Below are 23,012 nucleotides of genomic sequence, written 5' to 3' on the forward strand. Positions count from 1 at the left end.
AGTGGAGAGCATGAGAGCGGAGGCAGAGGAGATCCGAAGAGCGTGAGAGCGGAGGCAGAGGAGATCCGAAGAGCGGAGAGCGTGAGAGCGGAGGCAGAGGAGATCCGAAGAGTGGAGAGCGTGAGAACAGAGGCGGCTACGGAACACCCGGAAGCAGAGGAGACTCGGAGAAAGGAGAGCGCACTGCGAGTACTACTGAGCGACGTTCCCGACACTGCGTCCATACCCGGTGGGTTGAAGGGAGAAGACGCCACGGGTCCTGCTGCTGTGGTCCGAGAGTCGGGCCACAGCCCAAGGCAAGTGCTGCTAAAAGGGGCATTCTGGTGGGGTGTTTGGGGAGGTGGGAGGTAGCACGGTTGGGGAGGCGGGAGGCCCCGCGGTGACCCTTTAACTAAAGACACCCCCCCTTTTCTTTCATTTGATGAAGGTAGCACTACATTTAAAGCTGAGAGCAGATCAGTGAACCCGTTTGTTTTTTCTTTTCCCTGAGGCCACAAGAACCGGGACATCGGACCAAGCCCTGAAGTTCCCTGAAACAAGAACAACCCCAAGAAGGAAGGACTGTTACAAAATCCCTACTTAAGAGTAAAACTTAATAAAAACTGAACTATAGACAAACAGTGCTCTGGTTTCATACTCTGTTCACCACTAGCCCCTGACAAAATTGGTGTCAGAAGTGGGATTGGCAGGTGACGCCATGACACAACCCATGCCTATCCCGGTGGAAAACATTATCACTCGGTTAGCAGTGGGGCAGAGACCTTCAACTGGTGTTCGAACAGCAGCTTCAAACTGCCAAGACAGAAAGGGATTCCCTGCAAGAAGCCTTAAAGGAACAAGCCACCCTTCTTACTACCAACCAACAGGTACAGGATACGGCTATCCTGCGCCTTACTGATGCTATAGCCACTGCTCGCATCCATCCCAATGTGCCCAGTTCTGTACTACAAAAATTCCAGGATGGTGAGGATCCGGACTATTTTTTTACTAATTTTGAACGTGTCGCGACAACTGCGTCCTGGCCAAAGGAGAGATGGAGCCAGTATGTAGCTCCCCTTCTTGCAGGCGAATTACAGGTGGCGTACCAAGCTGCGAATCCAGCAGGCAGGACATCATATGAGGACGTGAAGAAAGCTATCCTCGAGACACTTGGGTGCGACCAAGAGTACTATAGGGCCAAATTCAGGAAAGAAAGGTGGAACCCAGGAGATAATCCACGAGCCCTGTACTATCGGATTCAGGATTTAGGCATAAGGTGGCTGACTCCCCTTAACACAACCGTAGAAGATCTGATGGCAAAAGTCTTCCTAGAACAATTCCTGGATGCCTTACCCCCTTCCACTCGATCCTGGATTAGGCAACATCCCAACCTTACCCCAACTGTAGCGGTGGACTTAGCCTGTGCTTATCACAGATCGCCTGAATTCCGCACAAGCCCTAGTAAAGCACCCATTCCCAACCCTCGACCCCTAGTTCCCAGACCCCAAAGCAGACCAGAACCCAGGGTTCCCCTCCTCCCCCGCGTTCCGTTTAGGCCGGCCAACCCCGGATCTGGGTCCAGTACACAGGGACCCCAGTGTTATCATTGTTCTGAGTGGGGACATATAGCCCGAAATTGCCCCCATAGAGCCCAACGGCCGAACCCATGGAGATAGGGTATTCCAGAGGGCGTGTATACGTCATAGGCAAGGGACCTTGTCAGTATAAAAGAGAAGTATTCCTCAATGGAAAAAAACAACAAGCCCTATTGGATACTGGTTGTCGTGTATCTGTGTTTGACACCTCACTAGTCCATCCCCAACAGCTACAAAAAGATGAGACTGTCTATGTGATCTGTGTTCATGGTAATACCAAAGAATATCCGGTGGCGGAGGTCTTGCTGGAGGTATCCAATGACCCCCAATTGCGCCGAGTGGGCGTTTTACCCTCCCTGCCAGAGGCCGTTATAATAGGCACTGATCACCCCAAGTTCGATCAATATATTGATGAAGCCAAGAAAGATTCCATGAATTGGTGGAGGGAGGCCCCTTTCAGGAACAGCGATGTTGAAGGGATAGCAGGGAGGGACCGTAAGAGTCGAAAGGAAAAGAGAAAGGATAAAGCTGAGTATTCCCAGATGAAAGGACGGTTATCTGTTTTTTCTATGACCCCTGCAGATACCGTGGGACCTGCTCGTAGCTTCCGGTCAGCCCAGTTGGATGACAATACCTTGTTGCATGCCTGGGAACAAGTACAAGAACAGGACAACAACCAGGTAGGACCCTATTTTCATATACAACGGGGTTTGTTGTATAGGGCCACCAGAAAGGGTGACAAGGTAACAACCCAACTCCTTGTGCCGCTAGCCTTCCGTAGACATGTGTTGGAGCCCGCCCACAATTATACTGGGGGAGGACATTACGGCAAAGAGAAAACTCTTTCTTATCTTCTAACCAGATTCTATTGGCCCTGTGTTTATAGGGATGTGGCTAAACATTGTGCTGCATGCCCTCGGTGCCAGTTCTCCAATCCCGCTGCTATCAAAAAGGCACCCTTACATCCTCTCCCCATTATTGATGTACCATTCAAACGGGTGGGTATGGATATTGTGGGGCCCCTAACTCCCTCAGCAAGAGGCCATAAATATCTGCTGGTGATTGTTGATTATGCCAGTAGATACCCCGAAGCCTTTCCTTTGTCTTCAGTGTCTACTCCGGTAATAGCCAGGGCTATGATCACCCTCTTCTCCCGAGTGGGTTTCCCTGAGGAAATCCTCACGGACCAGGGGACCCCCTTCATGTCTCGCTTAATGACACACATATGTGAAATCCTGGGCGTCAGGCAGATACGGACTTCAGCCTATCATCCTCAGACAGATGGCCTTGTGGAGCGGTACAACAGGACCATAAAGAACATGCTCCGCAAGGTCATCTCAGACACAGGAAGGAATTGGGACCATCAGTTACCCCTTATACTGTTTGCCATAAGGACTCACGAACAAAAGTCTACGGGTTTTCCCCCTTTGAGGTTTTGTTCGGCCGGAGACCCCGAACCCTACTAGATATGGCCGCAGAACAGTGGGAGGAGGAAGAAGAGGAGGGCAAACCTCTACCCCAATATGCAGCTGACTTGAGAAGTTCCATTTCTCATATATGGGGTATGGTCCATGACCATTTGGAGGACGCCCAAGTGTCCCAGAAACACCTATACGACCGCAATAGCCAGTTAAGGACCTTCCAACCAGGGGATAAAGTGTTACTACTCCTTCCCTCGTCCGACAATAAACTGTTGTCCAAATGGCAAGGACCTTACACTATAGAGAAGCAGGTAACCCCTGTCACGTATAGCGTACTTCAACCCTTACATCCAGGTGGGAAGCAAATATACCACGTTAATCTGTTAAAAAAAATGGGTAGAACCCCCTGAAGAGGTAGGGAAAGGACAGTCCTCTTTACTGGTAACCACACAGACACCCCTGGGCATTCCTATAATCCCCACTACCATTACCTCCCCGGAGAACGTGCCCATAGGAGAGGTAATAAGCCCCACCCAAAGAACCCAACTCGAGGCCACTCTCGCACAGTTCCCTGGTCTCTTTTCCTCCAAACCCGGATTAACTTCAATGGTACAACACGACATTGTCGTCCTAAACGACACCATTGTCAAACAGAAGCCCTATAGAATACCCGAAGCTAGAAGGGAGGCTGTAGAAAAGGAAGTATCTGCCATTCTAGAGGCCAACATCATAGAACCCTCCACTAGCAACTGGTGCTCTCCCATCGTGATAGTACCGAAACCCGATGGAAGTTTACGTTTTTGTATCGACTTTAGGCAAGTGAATAGCGTCACCAAATTCGATACATACCCGATGCCAAGGGTCGATGAGTTGCTAGAAAAGCTAGAAGCAGCAACGTACATGACTACTCTTGATTTAACAAAGGGATATTGGCAGATCCCTTTATCCCCACTAGCCAAAGAAAAAACTGCCTTTTCAACCCCCTCAGGACTCTACCATTTCCGTGTGTTGCCCTTCGGCCTCCATGGGGCCCCCGCTACATTTCAAAGGCTTATGGATCGCCTCCTCCAACCCCACCGAGATTATGCGGCTGCATATCTCGATGACATTGTGATATTTAGCACATCCTGGGAGGAACACTTACGACATCTCTTCGAAGTATTCACAGCCATACAGAACGCCGGCCTGAAAATTAATCCTAAGAAATCCTTGTTGGCCACTGATTCCATTCATTACTTGGGGTATACTATTCAAGGTGGCCATCTAAAACCCCAGATGAGTAAAGTGGAAGCCATTAAAGCGATACCTAGCCCCAAAACGAAAAAGGATGTCAGATCGTTCCTTGGATTTATTGGCTATTACAGGCGATTCATTCCCCACTTTTCCACTCTCGCAGAACCCCTTACTGACCTGTTAGCCAACAATCGACCTACACACATCAGGACATGGGAACCAAAACACGAATCCAGCTTCCAAAAACTTAAATTTGTGATATGCTCCACGCCAATCCTACGGTGTCCAAACTTTCAAAAACATTTTGTGTTGCAGACGGACGCCTCAGGAGTTGGCCTAGGGGCGGTTCTTCAACAACCCGATCAGACGGGTGAACTGATACCTGTGTTATTTATAAGCAGGAAGCTGTTCCCTAGAGAAGTACATTACTCCACTGTTGAAAAAGAGTGTCTGGCCATCAAATGGGCGGTGGAGGCCCTGCAGTATTATCTTTTGGGTTGTTCATTCACTTTGCTAACTGATCATGCTCCCCTCACTTGGCTAGCTCGGAACATAGACACCAACCAACGTATCCTCAGGTGGTTCCTGTCATTGCAACCTTTTTCGTTTCAGACCCTGCATGTTCCTGGGTCCAAACAGATCTGTGCTGACTACCTGTCCCGTCATCCATACCCCGAGTGGCCACCCCGTCCGTTCTTGAGGGGGAGGATGTGTGGGGAGGAGGAGCGGCTGGAGCACTCCGAAGCGGACGAGGAAGAAAGAAACACCGCTTCCTGGTTGCCAAGAACACAGAACCAGGAAGTCAACAGCCGCGGTCTAGCAGTTGAACAGCGGAAGGGGGAGGAGTCCCGTCAGCCGGCGGAACCAGGAAGGATAAGAGGAGGAGGCATGGAACGGACGGTGTGCGAGGTCGGAGAGGAGGCTGCGGAGCACCCGGAGGCAGAGAAGATCCGAAGAGTGGAGAGCGTGAGAGCAGAGGCAGAGGAGATCCGAAGAGCGGAGAGCGTGAGAGCCGAGGCAGAGGAGATCCGAAGAGCGGAGAGCGTGAGAGCGGAGATCCGAAGAGTGGAGAGCGTGAGAACAGAGGCGGCTACGGAACACCCGGAAGCAGAGGAGACTCGGAGAAAGGAGAGCGCACTGCGAGTACTACTGAGCGACGTTCCCGACACTGCGTCCATACCCGGTGGGCTGAAGGGAGAAGACGCCACGGGTCCTGCTGCTGTGGTCCGAGAGTTGGGCCACAGCCCAAGGCAAGTGCTGCTAAAAAGGACATTCTGGTGGGGTGTTTGGGGAGGTGGGAGGTAGCACGGTTGGGGAGGCGGGAGGCCCCGCGGTGACCCTTACACTAAAGACACACCCCCTTTTCTTTCATTTGGTGAAGGTAGCACTACATTTAAAGCTGAGAGCACATCAGTGAACCTGTTTGTTTTTTCTTTTCCCTGAGGCCACAAGAACCGGGACATCGGACCAAACCCTGAAGTTCCCTGAAACAAGAACAACCCCAAGAAGGAAGGACTGTTACAAAATCCCTATTTAAGAGTAAAACTTAATAAAAACTGGACTATAGACAAACAGTGCTCTGGTTTCATACTCTGTTCACCACTAGCCCCTGACAATGCCTTTGAGCTAGGGATAGGAGTGGTCCTATCCCAGACAAATGATGACCAGGACCAACCTGCTGCTTTTATAATCAGGAGGCTTCTCCCCATGAAACAGTGTTGGAGGGCCACATGTGTGGGTGAGCCCGTTGTACAGCACAGAAACAGTCTAAAACAGAGACCATGTCAACCCCTTCAGCGCTGATGACAAAGCCAGCTCGTCATGGGCGTTTCCTGCGCTACGCGGATGACGAGCTGGCTTTTGTCACAAACAGTGCATTTTTGAAATTCCAGCGCACAGCGGTAAAACGCGGTAGCGTGGTAGAGGTTAAATGAATGTGGATTTCACATGCACTCTGTTTTGGCCCATTTCTTTTCTGTATCGTGCTCACACATAAACATACCTTAGCGCAATTGTTACCAGAAGTGTGGGGATTAATAATGATAGGATTTGCCACTGGCAACACATTTCAGTCTTTGGCAGCATGTAAAAATGAGGAAAAAGTATATATTTGCAGTAGTTTCAGTTCTGCAGGGCATTTGGGTATCAATATGTGGTGTACACCTTGCTGGATTGCTAAGGTTTGGTACTTTTCAAAGGTAGCTAGTGTTTGATATGTTGCCTGGGTGCCAGGCGAATTATAGCCCAAAACTGCTTATTATAAATGTGTGGCAAAAAGCTCTTTGGAAAACAGGCTTTACATGATAGTGGTTTTGCCTGGAACCTCTCATGTATGTTATTCCCACCCAGACATGTGGTGCCATTTATGCTAGGAGGAGTGTGTGAATGCATGTTGACAGCACATTGCAATTGGCAGCGAGTTCCGGTATTCAATGATATGTAAATGTGAGGAAATAACAATGTTCTACCAATATTGGATTTTTTAAGTGCGCAGGGAGCTGATGCAGTAGATGTAGTGCACCCTCCTTACATTCTCCAGTGCCTTTTAGTTTTTAAAAAGGTGTAGAGGTCATCATTTTTTTGTGATGAGGGGCAAACTCAGGATCAAATCCTACTTGAACAATAAACCATATACAAAATCTAGACGCATGCATGTGCAGTTTTGTACATTCCACTCCTCTGAGGTTGGGGGCGCTGCACGTCCACAGAAGGGTGGGAGATCATGCAAGGCCGGCCTCGATCTGCTGTGCCAGGGGAGCTGAAATTGAGATGGTGGGTAGAGGCTAGAGAGCCAAACCTGCTGCCAAAAAAGCTTAACTCTGACTCGGTTTCTGTGTTTTTTTGTATCGCAAAAAATGATCCCTTGCGCAGGTCGGGTGTGGGGTCTATCACTCCTGATCAGCACCCCTTATGAGCGATGTTCTTTGTTCCTATAGTAACCATGTTTTCCTTTCGATGGATATTAAGTCTACTGCTGTCTGTCTTTTTAACTTCTAAAACATTACTGCAAGCACGTTTAGATAGTGGCATGTGCTCTTTCTTTCATTCTTGCTTTCTTGCTTTCTTGCTTTCTTGCTTTCTTTCTTTCTTTCTTTTTCCTTTTTTCTTACTTTCTTTTTCCTTGTTTCTTTCTTTGTATTTGTGTGGCACATGCTTCCAATAAAAAAGTACTTGTTTTATTGAGAGTTGTTTAAAGATATCATACACTAGAGAATGATGCAGATGGTGTTTTTCGACAAAAATTATTTTTCTAATCTTGACTGGTATTGTTTGTGACCCCTAGCGGGCAGAGCCAGCAAGCGGAAGTTTGAAGGTGTTAGCGACACCCAGAGGCTTCAAGAATCTGCCGTCTACTTGCTGAACAGTCACCAGGACCTGAGTGACCTCCTGGATGAGGTGAGGATGGTCCTCTCACAGCCCCTTTCCCTGTAAAGCCGCCACCCATGCAGAACAAGCATTTACAATGCAATGGTTTCGCCTTTGGAAAAGTTAGAGCTATTGGCATTGCTCATGACATTTCTTTTTTTTTTTTTACTTATAAATAAATGGCATTGTTATTTACATTGCAATAGGTCTCACATTTGTTGGAGTTGGAGCTACTGGCATTGTAAATGGCAATGTTTTTTATTCATGCTTTTTTGTTTGCAGTGGAGTGATTTTTTTTTAAGTGCACACTATACCATATTATAAGCTTTTATAGCAACTATACAGTAAAGCTATAGCTATTTTAACGTAAAAGGGTGTAAATGGATGAATACAAATACAAAAAAGAATCTTAAACTGTATGGTGGAATGTATAGCAGGTGACAGAGACTACCGATCACAACATACGTACTTGAAGTGATTGTGGGTACCATATGTAACGAGATGCATCCATAAGATTTGAACACTTTTAAGAGGCACAGTCAAGTATTTTGGAATAACGACAAAGAGAAGAGCAGCAGTTAAAGCGATATAGAAATAAAGAAGAAAGAAGAAACTCTGTGTAGAAAATAAGAAAGAAATATCTTAATCTCGCATATATTAGCATCAGCCCTAATAAATCATCCAAGCTCCCTCTTCATTGATCTGGCCTGTTGAATTTGGGACTTTTAAGCTGCAGGGAGTGCCACTGTCCTGGGAAAAAGTGGCTTTGGTACTTGATGTTAGGCTGGAACATATGGAACAGGAGAGCAGCAATAAGAGAAACCACAGGAAAGCACATGCAGCAGGTATTATCCACGACCAATGCAATACAAAGAGGAATCAAATGCTTTCTTAAAAAGAACCCGGAGCTCACCCTTTACATGACGTCTACCTCGTGTGTATCGTTAAGAAGAGATGCTAGAAACAATATGATGTTTGGATAGTCAAGTCCAAGGATGACTAGCCTCCACCAGGGCTTTATAATTTAGGCTCCATGTGATCGCCCTCCTCAAACTATTAATGGGTCTGCATCCTATGGAGAAGTGTCTTTGCAATTGCTTACTGTATACAGGTCTCAGCAAGAGCAAGACACAAGCATACCCTTCATGCTCAAAGTCTGCCTTGGGGCCAGCAATGATGAAAACTATGCGTTTAATCCAGTGGCACCTGGTCATCAGGAGGTTCGGGCTCTCTCTCTCAAGCAGCAGCACATTTTGTTAGTTCTTCTTATTGTCCGGGCATCTGGTGTATATGTTGCACTTTATAAAATCACTAACATAAGAGAAATGATCATGAGTTCTTGAGTTCTATGTAAATGTTAGGGCCTTGTCATATTCCTACAATATGGCCTGCAGGATGACTGTGCAAATGTAAATGCCCAAGTCTTATGTTAAAGAGTTGAAAAGAAAAAACGTTTGACGCCTACAGCTGTGTCATTTGGTAGACATGTGTGCATAACAATTGCAAGCGCACCCTTACAAATAACATAGGCTTTTATTTTATTACACACCGAGTTGACTCAGTAACTACAAAAAAAATGCAAGGGTTGAGAGCAGAAGCAAAACAGAGAACGGGGGATACGGGCGGAGAAGGAAAATGAAGGATGCGGACAGGGGGTAGCAACATGGGTGAAGGAAAGACGAGCAATGGAGGGGCAGAGAAGGACACGGAAAGTCAAAGCAGCACAAGTGAACACAAAACGACGAGACAAAGCAACATGGAGACAGGGAGGAAGCAACACAGGTGAAAGAAAGAATACAAGAGAGGCAGAGAAGCACATGGCGAGGCAGAGAAGCACATGGCGAGACAGTGCAACACAGAGCACTGGGTGGGGGCAGAGAAGCACATGAGATACAGACGAAAATGGAGACGGGGGAGCACAGAAAGGGCACACTAATGCGTCCATGCTCCAGACGAGAGACAAACTCACAATGGGTAACAAAGCCCTCACAAACCATCAAATAACAAGCTTGACCCTGACATCTTTCCTCTGAGGCCGAAACGTGAATCGAGATCAAACAAACAACGGAGAGTGAAAGTGGAGGGGGGCGGGAACGGGCACACGGGGAGGGGGTGGAACGGACACACGGACAGCGGGAGGGGGGGGCGGGAACGGGCACAGAACAAAATACATATGCTTACAAAGTGAAAACACATTTAGAAACAAAATGCTCCTTACCTGATTGCCTCGTGGGAACTCGAATCTTGCAGCCAACTCCAACAACAAACAATAGTAAAAAGAAGAAAACAGGCCGACTCAAAAAAAAAATAACACCCACCCACCGCCGCAATGACGATCCGAAGTGGGTGGAGAGCGAAAAAATCGCGGGAACGCCCCCGAATCTGGTCCGGCCTTGACGGACAGATCCGGCTCCCAATGGCTAGCCTCCATTTATGGAGCTAGCCAATGGGAGCCGGGGGACGTTCCTGAAGTCCTTATTGTAATCAATGGATTTCGCCTGCGTCGAAAAGCTGCGCAGAGCGCAGCCTTCGGCAGGCGAAACCCAAAAACAGACCACTCCCCAGCATATAGGCATGCGTCGCTACTGCAGCAGACAAGAAGCTTTGAGATAATTAGATTTGGATTGCTGTCCAATCGTCTTGAAAACAAGAGGGGGGTTTCTCTATTTAACATTGGCTCTCCACACCAGAGGATGGATAAGCCAGTAGTAAAACCTTCATCACCATACAAATCCATAAAGAATTAATATAGATTGCCAAATGTCAGCAACGTTATCTATTTAGTAGACAATGTTCCCCAAACCTGCCCAATTCAACATGTCCTGGGATCATTACTCTACATGATTTTAACTTACTTTTCTTGTTTCAGACAATCAGTGACTTAATGTTAGTATCCTAGCGCTTTAAGCCAGCACATTATTTTTTGGGTATATCATAAGTAGGGTGATTTCATAACGGCATGCATCTCTAATTACATATCTTTTACATAACACCATACAGTAGACAAAACATAACACACATGTTGGAACTCAACACTGATTTACTGTGTAGTTGGGTATCACATGCTCATAACAACACTGTTCATCAAGGCATAACATAACATGACAGGTGTATTTGTAAAGCGCACAATTACCCGTAGGTGTCTTGGCGCTGAATAACAGATGTTTATTGTTACCCAACTCAATTATACTCATTTTATCGACCTCAGATGGTTGAAAGGCTGCGTGGACCCGCCGGGATTTGAACCTGTGACCACGAGGTCGAACACAGGCCCCTGCAGTGGCTGCTTTAGTCCACTGAGCCACCAGACCCGGCTCAGTGGACTTCATCAAGGCAGACCAGACACTGTCTTACAAGAGAGCACATTTAGATGTAAATCTATGCATGCATGCATCACACATACCGATTATGACCTTAACTAGCGATTAGGGCACTAACTGCCCCATATCACCCATATCTGCCAGGAACGGGTCGTGGCCGAGAATACATGTAAGGGACTTGGTAAAACTCTTGTGTGCCAGTCTCACAACACATTAAATCTGACGCATACACCTAAGACTGTGAAGTACATTTTGATCTACCCTGAGTGCACATTTCCGTAAACACAATCTAACTCCTGTCTGCAAAAGAAAACCTAGTACTGTTTGGATGGTCATCCTTCGAACACCAAAGGACTGAAATGCCATAGCAGTTGCAAATAATGTACTATATACATGTCAAATAACTACAACTTGGATGATTATTATTTGCGTCTTGTTGCTCGAGTGACTGGTTTCTCTAAGAGAGAGGCAGAATAGAATTGCCATTTTCTGTAAAGAAAAATTTAAAAGTTTAAAAACTCACTTTTAATGCAACCCTCCTAAACTAATCCAAAGGGGCAAATCATACCATCCGTTTTTTGGTTCTTTAGGGTGTTCTAAACCACACAACATGAATTTGTTATAACTCTGTGTGATTACCAATTGACTATAATGCTACCTTTAACTATAAGCATTATATCCAATTGGTAATCACAGATTTGAAATCCTACTAATACCCCAATTCCATCAGAGCAGCTTCGCCACCCTCTTTTTCACTCCAAGCACCCTGTTGTTAGGATCACCTTCCACTGTCGCTTCAATCTTTTTCCAATCACTTGATGTTTAGGAAACTTCTTAAAACACTGCAGTTTACTTAACGTGCTTTTCCCATCTATTGTTTCAGTTTTCTCTTGCCTAACCTAGCACCAAGAAACCTATGGGTGTTAAGGCACTCTCTAAATCCTAATCTAAATGTAGTCTACCCTGTTTTTGCTAGACAACATGCTTTGACATGTTTTAAAACTGTATCTGTTTTGTTAAACACACTAAATTACAGTTGTCTTAAATATCCTTAATAAAAGTTTGTTTAAAAAAAAATCAGAAGATACATTGGTGTTATAGTTGAGATCTAAATAATGGAATGATAAAAATAAGCACCCATTGAATTCCTGTAATCAGAAATAGTAAATCTAATATATTGAAGGAAAAAAACTGCAGCTGCTGTTTATTGTAAGATTGGTCTTAACTCCTTGTTTATTCTGAAATAATCAAAACCACATAGTCAAATCTGTGGCATTCCACATGAATCTAAGAAATTCTTGAGGATTTTTAAGAAAATAATTTTCTTGGCAATTAGATGTATTTGTATATTTAAAGAAAATGAAGTTGTATACAAGATAGTCTTTCTTTGTAGAAATACAGTGTTGGACCAGCCCTTTATTTTAGAGACATTGTGTAGGATGCCAAGAAAACATTAAAGAAAAACATTAAACTCATTTGTTAACGTTCAGATCAGTGCCTCCACTTTTTCCACATAAACACATATTACCTTCTAGGATATAACTTTGTCAGAGTCAGAAAACTAAGTTGTTATGCAAAAAAAAGAAAGATTCTACACAATCAATTTTTGTTCTGTTAGTTACACATTCGTAAATAGAAATGGGATTTACCTTAGCGGAAATCCATAATTGTGTTTAAAAGGAATGTATTGAATGAATACAGTTGAATGAAATGAAATTAAAGATATACATTTTACCTAGTTGAGAAAATGTGAATACGTCTTGGGCAGCTGAATAAAATGTTGACATTGCAGTGGCTAAAAGTTGCCATCCAAAAAATTAAGCGATACAAAAGGGGATGATGGACAGAGCGTTTGAGCAAATCAAACACTCACCCCCAGCCAACTGATCTGGGTTTAATCCATCACCATTCTTTAGCTCACTCTGCCACCCCAGTGAACATGGCCATATGCAAATCAGTCTGACCCTGTGCTTCATGGGAACATTCCAGCCCGAACTGCCAACCATGTCTTCCCTGGACCGGAAACAAGCATCCTGGGACCGGTTTCAGATTCATAATCCTCATCAGCTAGGCTATCTTGAATCCAGTGGCAAAGTGAGCAAGTGACTCACGTCTGAGCATATCCTGCCAACTTAGGGCGAACAAAGCGATACAAAAGGGGATGATGGACGGAGCGTTTGAGCAAATCAAACACTCACCCCCAGTCAACTGATCTGGGTTGAATCCATCACCATTCTTTAGCTCACTCTGCCACCCCAGTTCAGAAATGGCCATATGCAAATCAGTCTGACCCTGTGCCTCATGGGAACAGTCCAGCCCGAACTGCCAAGCCATGTCTTCCCTGGACCGGAAACAAGCATCCTGGGACCGGTTTCGGATTCATAATCCTCATCAGCCAGGCTATCTTGAATCCAGTGGCAAAGTGAGCAAGGGACTCACGTCTGAGCATACCCTGCCAACTTAGGGCGAACAAAGCGATACAAAAGGGGATGATGGACGGAGCGTTTGAGCAAATCAAACATCCACCCCAAGTCAACTGATCTGGGTTTAATCCATCACCATTCTTTAGCTCACTCTGCCACCCCAGTTCAGACATGGCCATATGCAAATCAGTCTGACCCTGTGCCTCATGGGAACAGTCCAGCCCGAACTGCCAAGCCATGTCTTCCCTGGACCCGAAACAAGCATCCTGGGACCGGTTTCGGATTCAAAAAATCAAGGCATTTATATGTGAGCGTGCAAGAAAATGTTAGGATTTGTATTGTCTGGCCTCTCAAAATAAGGCATGTTGTTTTTGTGAAACATGTAAAACTATGGCATTAAGAATGTAAGGTTTAGAGAACGCAGACGATACATTTCAAAGTTATTGATTGTAAGCTTATAGATGTAAGACACTGAAAGTGCGGGTGCCATAAAATAAACCACAACACTGTATTTATTTGAAAGTTTTATAGAGCGCAAACAAGATCCTTACGGATATCAGAGCCCTTTACACACAAATGGGATAAAAAGACAAAGGAGTAATAATTAAACAAGTCATTTTGTGCAAAGATGACCAAATGGTTAACAATAGAAACAAGGTCAGGTAGAACGGTACATTGGTGGTCTGGCTGTACATAGTCATGGGAGGAAAAATCGAGATTTCTTTAGTCTATATTCAAGTGAATTTAGCTAAGAGGAGCGATTTTACTTCTTTTTGGAAGGATGCTGTGGATGAGATAAGTCTGATTTCTGGAGAGAGGTCATTCCAGATCCTGGGCGCCATCCCTGAGAAGGAGCGTTTATGTGTTTTTTTCTTGTGGAATCTTTGAGGTTTCAAAAGAAGATTTTCTGCGCTTCTTGTGGCTCTTGAGCCACCCGAGATTGTCAGTTTCTGAGCGAGGTGACTGGGAGTGTTGTGGTGTATAGCCTTGTGTGTCATGCATGCGATTTTCAGGTGTATTCTGGCTTCGTATGGCAGCCAGTTCAAGGATTTTAAGTCTGGAGAGATGTGTGAGTGTTTTTTTGAGCCCCCGATTAGTCTCGCTGCAGCATTAATAGAGGCTCTTAGGGGTGCAGTTGTCGAAATGGGGAGGACACAGAGGGCAACACTTCCATAATCCACTCGAGTGATAACTAGGTCTTGGACTGCAGTCCTGAAGTCATTTGCTGGGAGGAAGGGTTTCAGCTTCCGCAATGTGTTGATTTGGAAATTAGCTCCCTTCGTTGCATTGTTGATATGATGTTGCATATTGAGATTGCAATCGAGGGTTAAGCCTAAAGATTTCGCTGAGTCCACGATAGTAGGTTGAACGTTGAGTGCAGTGAGATGATTAAGCTAGGCCTGTGATGGGGATGTAAGATTTTATATTCAAAATATGCTACACCGTAAGGTATTTGATGATATGTAGAGTTGCAGAATCTGAAAAGAAGAAAAGACAGGCATTAACACTGGGAACATATGCCACTCTCCAAGGTATTTGATGATATGTAGAGTTGTAGGATCTGGGAAGAAGAAAAGCCAGGCATTGTCAATGAGACTAGGAGAAGGCTAGCACCTCGAAAATTTAATTTTAAGAATACATAGTATTGCGAGTGCGAGACATTAAGAATCTGAGACATAAAAAAAGTACAGTAAGAGAGTTTAAAAATGCTGGTGGAGCAACTCTTCCTTGAGTTCTGCCATAGATCTAAAAAGTTGGCAAATCGATTTTTCCCATAAAGAAACGACAGAGGGTGTCACCGCCTCTGATGCAGTGAGTGACGAGAAGAATGTACATCCAGGAAGTTAGTTGTTTTTTTGTTGAGCTGACCGTGCAATCACCCTAGAGCATTAATTATGTGAGAGGTAGATCCTGTAGAGTATTAAAGAGTGTGAGACATAAAGAATATGCAACATTGGGAGTGCAAGTAGGAGTAGCTCAGAGGAAGGGAAGGTCATGAGAAGGCAATGCTGGCTTTTATTTTTCGGCTTTTGTGATTACTCAATTCCTCTGATGTTTAAGTGGCTGATATTAGTTAACAGAAATTTAGGATGGCATAGTTAACAGTTTCTCCTGAAAAAAGATGGGGATTATTATAAAGTAAAAGCAGCTTAAATAATGGTATATATTCTGATTTTGAAAAACATTCCTGCACCTTTTAATTGCCAATACTCACGGGTATGTTCTTTGGTAGATTGAAAGTCCACCATGCAACAAACTTGTCTGTCCAAACAAGTCATCGGATCCTAGATACTCCAAAACCCCTCCTGCATTCCCTGCCGCGTTTATTGGTGAGTGAAAACTGGGTATGTTTACATTTGGTGTTAGATTCTGTTTCTAGAAATGTATGGTAAAAGCATTGTAATAACCAAACCGTGATCAGAGAAGGCTTCTGTGTTTTTTCTCTCCGATCCAACACTCTTCTTGTGGGATGCCTCAGGCCAGATGTCCTCCTCAAGAGTACAATCAAAATATGTCAGCAAATATCTGAATGTGACATGCCATAACACCCATAAATAAGCAAAACATAGCATCACACTGTTTAACCACTGGCAAAGTAGACTACACCCAAATCCTTCTGTTGAATTAAATTAACCTATTGAATTGAGTTGTTGGCATTGCTAACTATCAATAACTATAGGGTTGACTTGTAATTAAGTAGAGGCCCTTAATCCGATGTCTATCATGCACATTTTTTCATAACACATGCATACGGGCGGACAGAAGACCTGAAATCAAAGAGTGCTGGTGAGTGGCAGCCTCACTGTGCCCTGACTCTGCTTCCCTTGTTCTCACTTGCACATCCAAGGGAATCACAGAGGAAATATGTCATGGTGGGTGCACCAGAAATCATGCAAATGTCAGCCAACACTTCATCCCCCATACCTAAATAATAGTGGTGGGCTGAGAATAACTGACATCTGACTGTACTACTGGGCTTCCCAACTGAGCCCAATTAACAATTGTCTCTTTTGCCATAGAAATTACAAATCTGTGAGGCTAAAGCGGGATCTCTTGGAGCCATGAGACCTACATGCCATGCTCTATGGAGCGTCAGCCCCAATACCCCGCCACCCATTACAAAAACACCTTTCATATGCTGGTATGAGGCCTTGATGCAAATTAAATAGCAGGACCATCTGACAAATGTCTTTGTGCCATGAGACATGGCTCCTCCAGGTAGCCGGATTGAAAGCATTTCTCTCCTGTGACCTTACTGTGATTGTCCTTTTTCGTGCGTATCAAGCTGTGAGCTAGGCTGTAACTCAGTATTGGGCCTTCAGCATCTTCTTGAGACCATATGACATGCTGAGAGTGCCCTTTTTCATGTGTGTTTGGCTGTGACTTGCAATAGGCAATAACTCAGTATTGGGCCTTCAGCATCTTCTTGAGACCATATGGCACCCAGTACCACCAGGAATCGATCTACTTGATTTTAATGTACAACATGGGATCAAAATAAGCACATTTCTTATATTCTGTAATTCCTGACAGAATGGGTCGTGATGCTGACTGGCATTTCTTTGGCCACTTGTGTTCATGTGCCTACTTGGTTAGGTATCAAAATACCGCTGAGGCTGGTAAAATTTAGAATGTATCGCTCACAATAACTGGTCATCACAATAATTATGGACAAAACAACTTCTTAGTAATGGAGATGTACGCAAGAGCCTTTACTTTCTCATGGTCAGGATGCATGATATCCAGCTAGAATGTGGCTGAAAATCTTGAGGGGAGGTTCTTCTGTTGCATTGTTGAGCATCAGATTTGCATCATGAACAGCAGTGGAGACCTTTACAAATGAGTTGTTGTGTGTTCCACCAGTTTTGCTTTTGCCGTGCTGCAGTCGATGGTAATTTAGACAGTTTGAATGCCTTGGATGATGTCAAAATTCTTCTTCATAGTGCCACAGATGCAGGGCACACCATCGTCAAGGCTTTTATACCAGAAGAGGCTTAGATTACTTGCAAACGTCGTGATTCACCAGGACCTCTTCTCCAGTTCCTTGGTGACCTTTGTAATGTCAAGATTGGAAAAGAAGGCCCGGGAGCGGTGACTGGAGCATCTGGGAACCAACTAGGGGCGATGCTGGACAATGCGGCCCTCATGGACGCTATCAACCAATCCAGGGACATGTTGGATGCAAAGATAGGGGCGGTTGGGTGGACGTGATGCTGCTGCGGCAGGACCTGCGGAACGCGGTGGCCCGCTTACAGAAACTGAGTCTTGCATATCAGCGGTAGAGGATGACGTGACGGAACTGAAGCGGAAGGTGGCAGCAATGGAGACCACCCAAAAGGGCCTCACACTCAGAGCGGAAGATGCGGAAGGATGGGCCAGACGCAATAATCTCTGATTTGTTGGGTTTCTGGAGGGTTGCAAAGAGGGAAACATGGAACTCTTTCTTACGACCTGGCTGGAGGGCTTGCTCCCCCTTGAGGCTATGTCCAAATGTTTTGTGGTGAAACGGGCTCATAGGGAGCTTATGCCGAAGCCCCCGGTAGGGGCCCGCCCACGGCAGGTCATTGCCAAACTCCTGATCTATCTGGACAGGGATGCCATCCTGAAACAGGCCCGAGTCAAAGAACCCTTTCTTTTCAACAATGCTTGTATTCTGATATTCCCTGATTACATGCGGCAGGTCCAGCAGCAGCGTCAATCTGTTATGGAAGCTAAGGCCCGTCTGCGAGAGCTTAAGCTTTTTCCGGCCCACCTTCGAGTGGTCTTTCAATCCTGCACTCACTTTTTCAATACTCCGGAAGAAGTCTTCAAGTGGACGGAAGAGACTGTTCAAGTGAGACCCCAAACGCCGCCTGGCAGAGAGTGGGATTCGTCCTTAAGTGATCCGGCCCTGGGGGGCCCCCGTGGTCAGCGGCAGAGGGGCAACAGATGGTCACGATCACGGCGGCGCTCGCGATCTGTAGCGCCTCTTCCTGGAGGGGACCGGTCCTGGGGAGTCAAACACTGGAACCGTAATGGGGGATGCTGGAGTTGTGTTGCGAACATACATTTACTGACTTCCAGGATGTTCTGAACTGGGCTTGTCTTACCGTCAGGCTGAGCTGATGGGAGCCCGGCCAGGGAGTCATGGGCTGTGAGTTGGGGATCCATTAGTTGGGGCAGTGCCCATTCCCCCATTGGGGATTGGGGACTAGCCCTGCCGCGACAGATACTTCTGTGTTTTGGAGGTATGGGGAGTGGGGTTTGTTGGGTGGGGATTGTTCTTGTTTACAGGTCGCACTTACACTGCAGGTCCTCCACCGATTGCACACACGCCACGGAGGCTCAGTACTTGTGTTGAATTACAATGCCATCCCTTATGGCTAGTATTCCTGACTGTGGGCGGGGGACGCAGAGCAGCCTCCGCGTTCTGAGTTGGAATGTTCGTGGGGCCCTGGACAAGATCAAGCGGGGGGCCATACTTCACCATGCAAAGAGGGTGAAGACTGATATCCTCATGCTACAGGAGACACATCTTATGGGCACAAAGGCCCCTTGTCTACAGCGCTCTGGGTTCCAGCAGGTTTTCCACGCTGGTTTTACGAGGGGGTCGCGGGGTGTGGCTATTCTGATCCATCGTAGAGTCCTCTATACATTCGAGCAGCAGTGGACCGACATGCAGGTGCGCTACTTGTTTCTCCGGGGTAGGGTCGGGGAGGATTCTTTGATCTTGGGCAGTGTCTATGCCCCTCCCCCATTGCAGTGGAATCTGATCAAGAGGCTGCAATCCCTATGGGCTGATATGCCAGACGTATTGTCCGTGGTGAGCGGGGACTGGAATGCAGTCATGGACACGGGGACGGATGGGTCCCGGGTTGGCCATAGGCGCGATCTCCCTACCAAACTATACTCTCTGGTGAGAGGGCTGGACTGGGTCGTCACCTGGCGGCGCGCCCACGGGGCGGCTCAGGGATTCACATACCTCTCTGCGGTACATAAATCCTTTTCCCGGCTTGATTATATCTTTGTTCCCAGGGCGATGGCTAATAGAGTGATGGCGGCGGGGATTTTGCCCCGGGGCCTTTCGGACCACTCCCCGGTGTTTATAGACCTGGACATAGGCAGGGGTAGACAACCGTTTCGCTGGCGCATGGCGGTGTGGCACCTTCAGAACGCGGAATACACAGCGCATATGAGAGAAATCATTGCCCAGTATTTCTCGGCCAACGTGGGCTCCGTCTCTGGTACGGCCACATTGTGGGAGGCACTGAAGCCCACTCTGCGAGGAGTGGCTATCTCCTGGTGTGCGTCTGCCCACATGAAGCGCAGGGAGGAACTAACTCGCGCAGAGGCGAAAGTGGAGATGCTTGAGCGACAGAATCGTGAAATAGAGAGTGACCTAGGGGTGCGGCGGTTATTATTGGCCTAACAGGAGTGCGGCGCGCTGCTGATGGACGAGGCTTGTTAAGTCTGGCTGACGACGCGCAGTAGAGTGTACCAATGGGGTGACAAATCTAGCAAGATGCTGCACCGTCTTTGTCAAGGCACGTTTCACTCTCAGGCCCTGCCGGGAATCGTGGACCAGGCGGGGACCCAGATCACGGACCTCGAGCCATTGCAGAGAGCTTCGCCATATACTATGCTGATCTCTATGCCCCGAGAATGTTTGTCTGCTGGCACGATAGATAAATTCATAATTGATTTGCCACCTAAAGCACTGCCAGACCAGGTGAGGGACCAGCTGGAGGCCCCCTTAACGGACGAGGAACTGGGATCGGCCCTGGGAGAACTTAACCCTGGGAAAGCACCCGGACCCAATGGGTTTCCAAGCGAGTTTTTTCGCCGGTATAACGTGCAGTTGGCCCAGCACTATAGGGCGGTAGTGGAGGAGGCCCAGGAGGTGGGTGTACTTCCCCCGGACTGGAGACCTGCGGAGGTAGTGGTGTTTCACAAGCCCGGGTGTCCCCCCGGAACAACATGCCTCCTACCGTCCTATCTCCCTCCTAAATGTGGAAGCCAAGATCCTGGCGAAGGCGCTGGCCAATCGCTTATTGCCCCATATCACAATGCTTGTGCATCCAGATCAGGCAGGGTTTATGCTCCAGCGGGCAACCAGACACAATATTAGGAGGGCTCAGGTGGCGGTCGCAGCGATCCAACAAATTGGGGAACCGGCGGCACTACTCTTGGCGGACATGGACAGGGCATTTGACTCCCTGAGCTGGGTCTATTTATTCGTCCTGCTCCATAGACTTAACCTGGGCCAGCGCTTCCTCTCCTATGTGAAACTCCTTTATACGGGGCTTACGGCGTCGGTGCGGGTCGCCGGCGATACCTCCCCCACCTTCCCCATTCAAAGGGGCACGCGGCAGGGGTGCCCTCTGTCTCCCTACCTCTTTGCCTTGGCCATGGAGCCCTTGGCGACCTGGGTGCGCATAGACGCCCAGGTATGGGGATTTGAGTGGGCCACCGGCTTGTCCGATAGGATTGCGCTGTTGTGCAGACGAGGTTCTTTTCTGTCTGACGGCGATTGACAGGACAGGGTCACGGCTCTTGCGAATCATGCAAACGTCGGGTCTGTATATGAATCCCCCCAAGTCCACGCTGTGGGTGTTCGAAGGTCAGACGAGAGTGGGCGCGTGGGCATCAGCGGTCCAGTTGGCCGTCGGCGGGATGAAATATCTGGGGGTGGTGCTCTCAAATGTACTGGCCGTTGCCTGGGAGCGTAATCTAATGCCGGTATGGGATCGGGGTCACGCGGACATTAAGTCCTGGTCATGTATGCCTCTGACACTATACGGTAGATCGCCCATCTTCAAAATGGTAGCACTCCCCCGACTTCTTTACCAGCTGCAGAATCACCCGTACCCGATCCAGCCTAAATGGTTCCGGCTGGTGAATTCTGTGCTGGGGCAGTTTTTGTGGGAGGGGGGGAAGGTGTGCGCAGCTATACGCATGTGCTTTTTATCCACTTACTGCGGAGGTCTGGCCTCTCCGGATATTCTCTCATATTACCAGGCCTTGCACCTGCAGGTCCTCAATGAGTGATGATATGGTGATAGGGGGGACCTGGCGTATGCGCTGGAACGCAGTCTGATCAGACATCACTCACTGCACACGCTGCTGTACTCGGCGCGGCTTCGCAGCACGTTGCCATCAGCCACATGGGTAGTGTTCATGGTTCGGAGGCAGGCGCTGCGGTGCATGGGCTGGTGGAATGTTTTGACCCGGGAGACCCCATTATAGAACAATGGGCGACTGTCCCAATTGGTGGCCCTGCCGGGGTTTCGGGATGGGACGCCATAGGCATCTCCACTCTGAGCGATGTCTTGAGGGACACGACACTCAAATCCTTCCGGGATCTACAGGAGGAGTTTCATATGCCCGGACGCAATTCTATCGATCCTTGCAGCTCCGTCATGCACTGTCCCCCAGCTTGCAGGGCCTGGAGTTGGTACCCGAATTTAGCCCCATTGAGGCAAAAGTTTTTATGGGGGAGTTGCAGGACAAGAAGATCTCTTGCATTTTCGGTCCTTGGTCATGCACTGCTCCCCTACACTCCAGAAACTCCGGGGAGACTGGCAGGCAGGTGTGGGCGGGCTGGAATAGGAGTAACTGGACGGAGGCCCTGGCAGCTCCGTGGGGGCGGCCATAGCAACACGGCTCCACCTGGTTCAGTTTAAATACCTCCACAGGATCTAATATACTAGGGCACTGCAGTGGCGGGCGGGGTTGATTGCGTCCCCAGAGTGTCTCCGCTGTAGCCAGGCGGAGGGCACATTTATACCACACGGTATGGCAGTGCACATCACTGGATCGTTTCTGGAGGGGGGTGTTCGCATGCCTGTCTGAGGTACTGGGCTGGGAGCTTGCACGCACGCCACGGCTGGCACTGCTTCATGCGATGGAGGGGGTAGGTGGTAATATCTACAAGCGTCATCTTGTGCTCCTCGGCCTTACGTTTGCTAAACAGGATATTGCTAAGGCATTGAAGGCGACGAGGGCCCCCGCGGTGGCTGCCTGGAAAAATGGCCTGGATTTTTGCATGGGTCTGGAGCAACCTATATTGGTGGCCAGGGGGTGCCTGTGCAAACACTTGTAAGATATGGCTGCGATGGGCGGAGTATCAGGGCCTTTGGTTGGAGCCCCCGGCGCTATAGGAGCCTTCGCAGCCAGGGTGAGGCTTCTGGGCCGTTACCAGGGGAGGGTGGAAGGGAGCAGGGTGGGTGTTGGAGTTTGGAATAGGACATTTTGATCTCTTCTATAAGTTGCGGATTTGGCAGTATGGGTTTCTTGCGATCTTTAGGGGGAGGGAAGTGGGAGGGTGGGAGTTGGGGAACGTTTGCAATGTTGCTCAATGATCATATGTATTGTATTCATGCTCCTGCAAAAGTCGTTTGCTGTCATGGTTCTATTTGGTTTTCTTTGCCAGATGACTCTGGTGTGCAGACCTCTGCCTAATATATGCAAATTGACGAATAATAAAAATGTTTAAAAAAAAAAAGATTGGAAAAGAAGTGACTGATCTTGTCTAGAATGCGTGGAGCAAGGTGTACCTATCTCTCAACAACCAGATGGCGCATATTGATGCATATGTCAATTTTGACTCCCAATTGATATTTAAGCAGATGACCTATGCGCGAAACCAAAGGCATAGGTCCCTTTCACAGTTTTATTTAAAGGAACTAAGTTTCA

General features: G+C 47.4%; 1 protein-coding gene across 1 annotated transcript in view; it reads left to right on the top strand.

Annotated features, from left to right (window-relative positions):
• FANCA (FA complementation group A) overlaps nt 1–23,012 on the top strand; it is an 850,506-nt gene that overhangs the window by 20,771 nt on the left and 806,723 nt on the right. The window contains exons 2-3 of the mRNA XM_086945786.1: nt 7,512–7,624; nt 15,571–15,667. Coding sequence (XP_086801912.1) covers nt 7,512–7,624; nt 15,571–15,667 — 210 coding nt within the window. The remainder of the gene's footprint in view (nt 1–7,511; nt 7,625–15,570; nt 15,668–23,012) is intronic.

Source organism: Lissotriton vulgaris, chromosome 12 (assembly GCF_964263255.1).
Source record: "Lissotriton vulgaris chromosome 12, aLisVul1.2, whole genome shotgun sequence".
NCBI lineage: Eukaryota > Metazoa > Chordata > Amphibia > Caudata > Salamandridae > Lissotriton > Lissotriton vulgaris.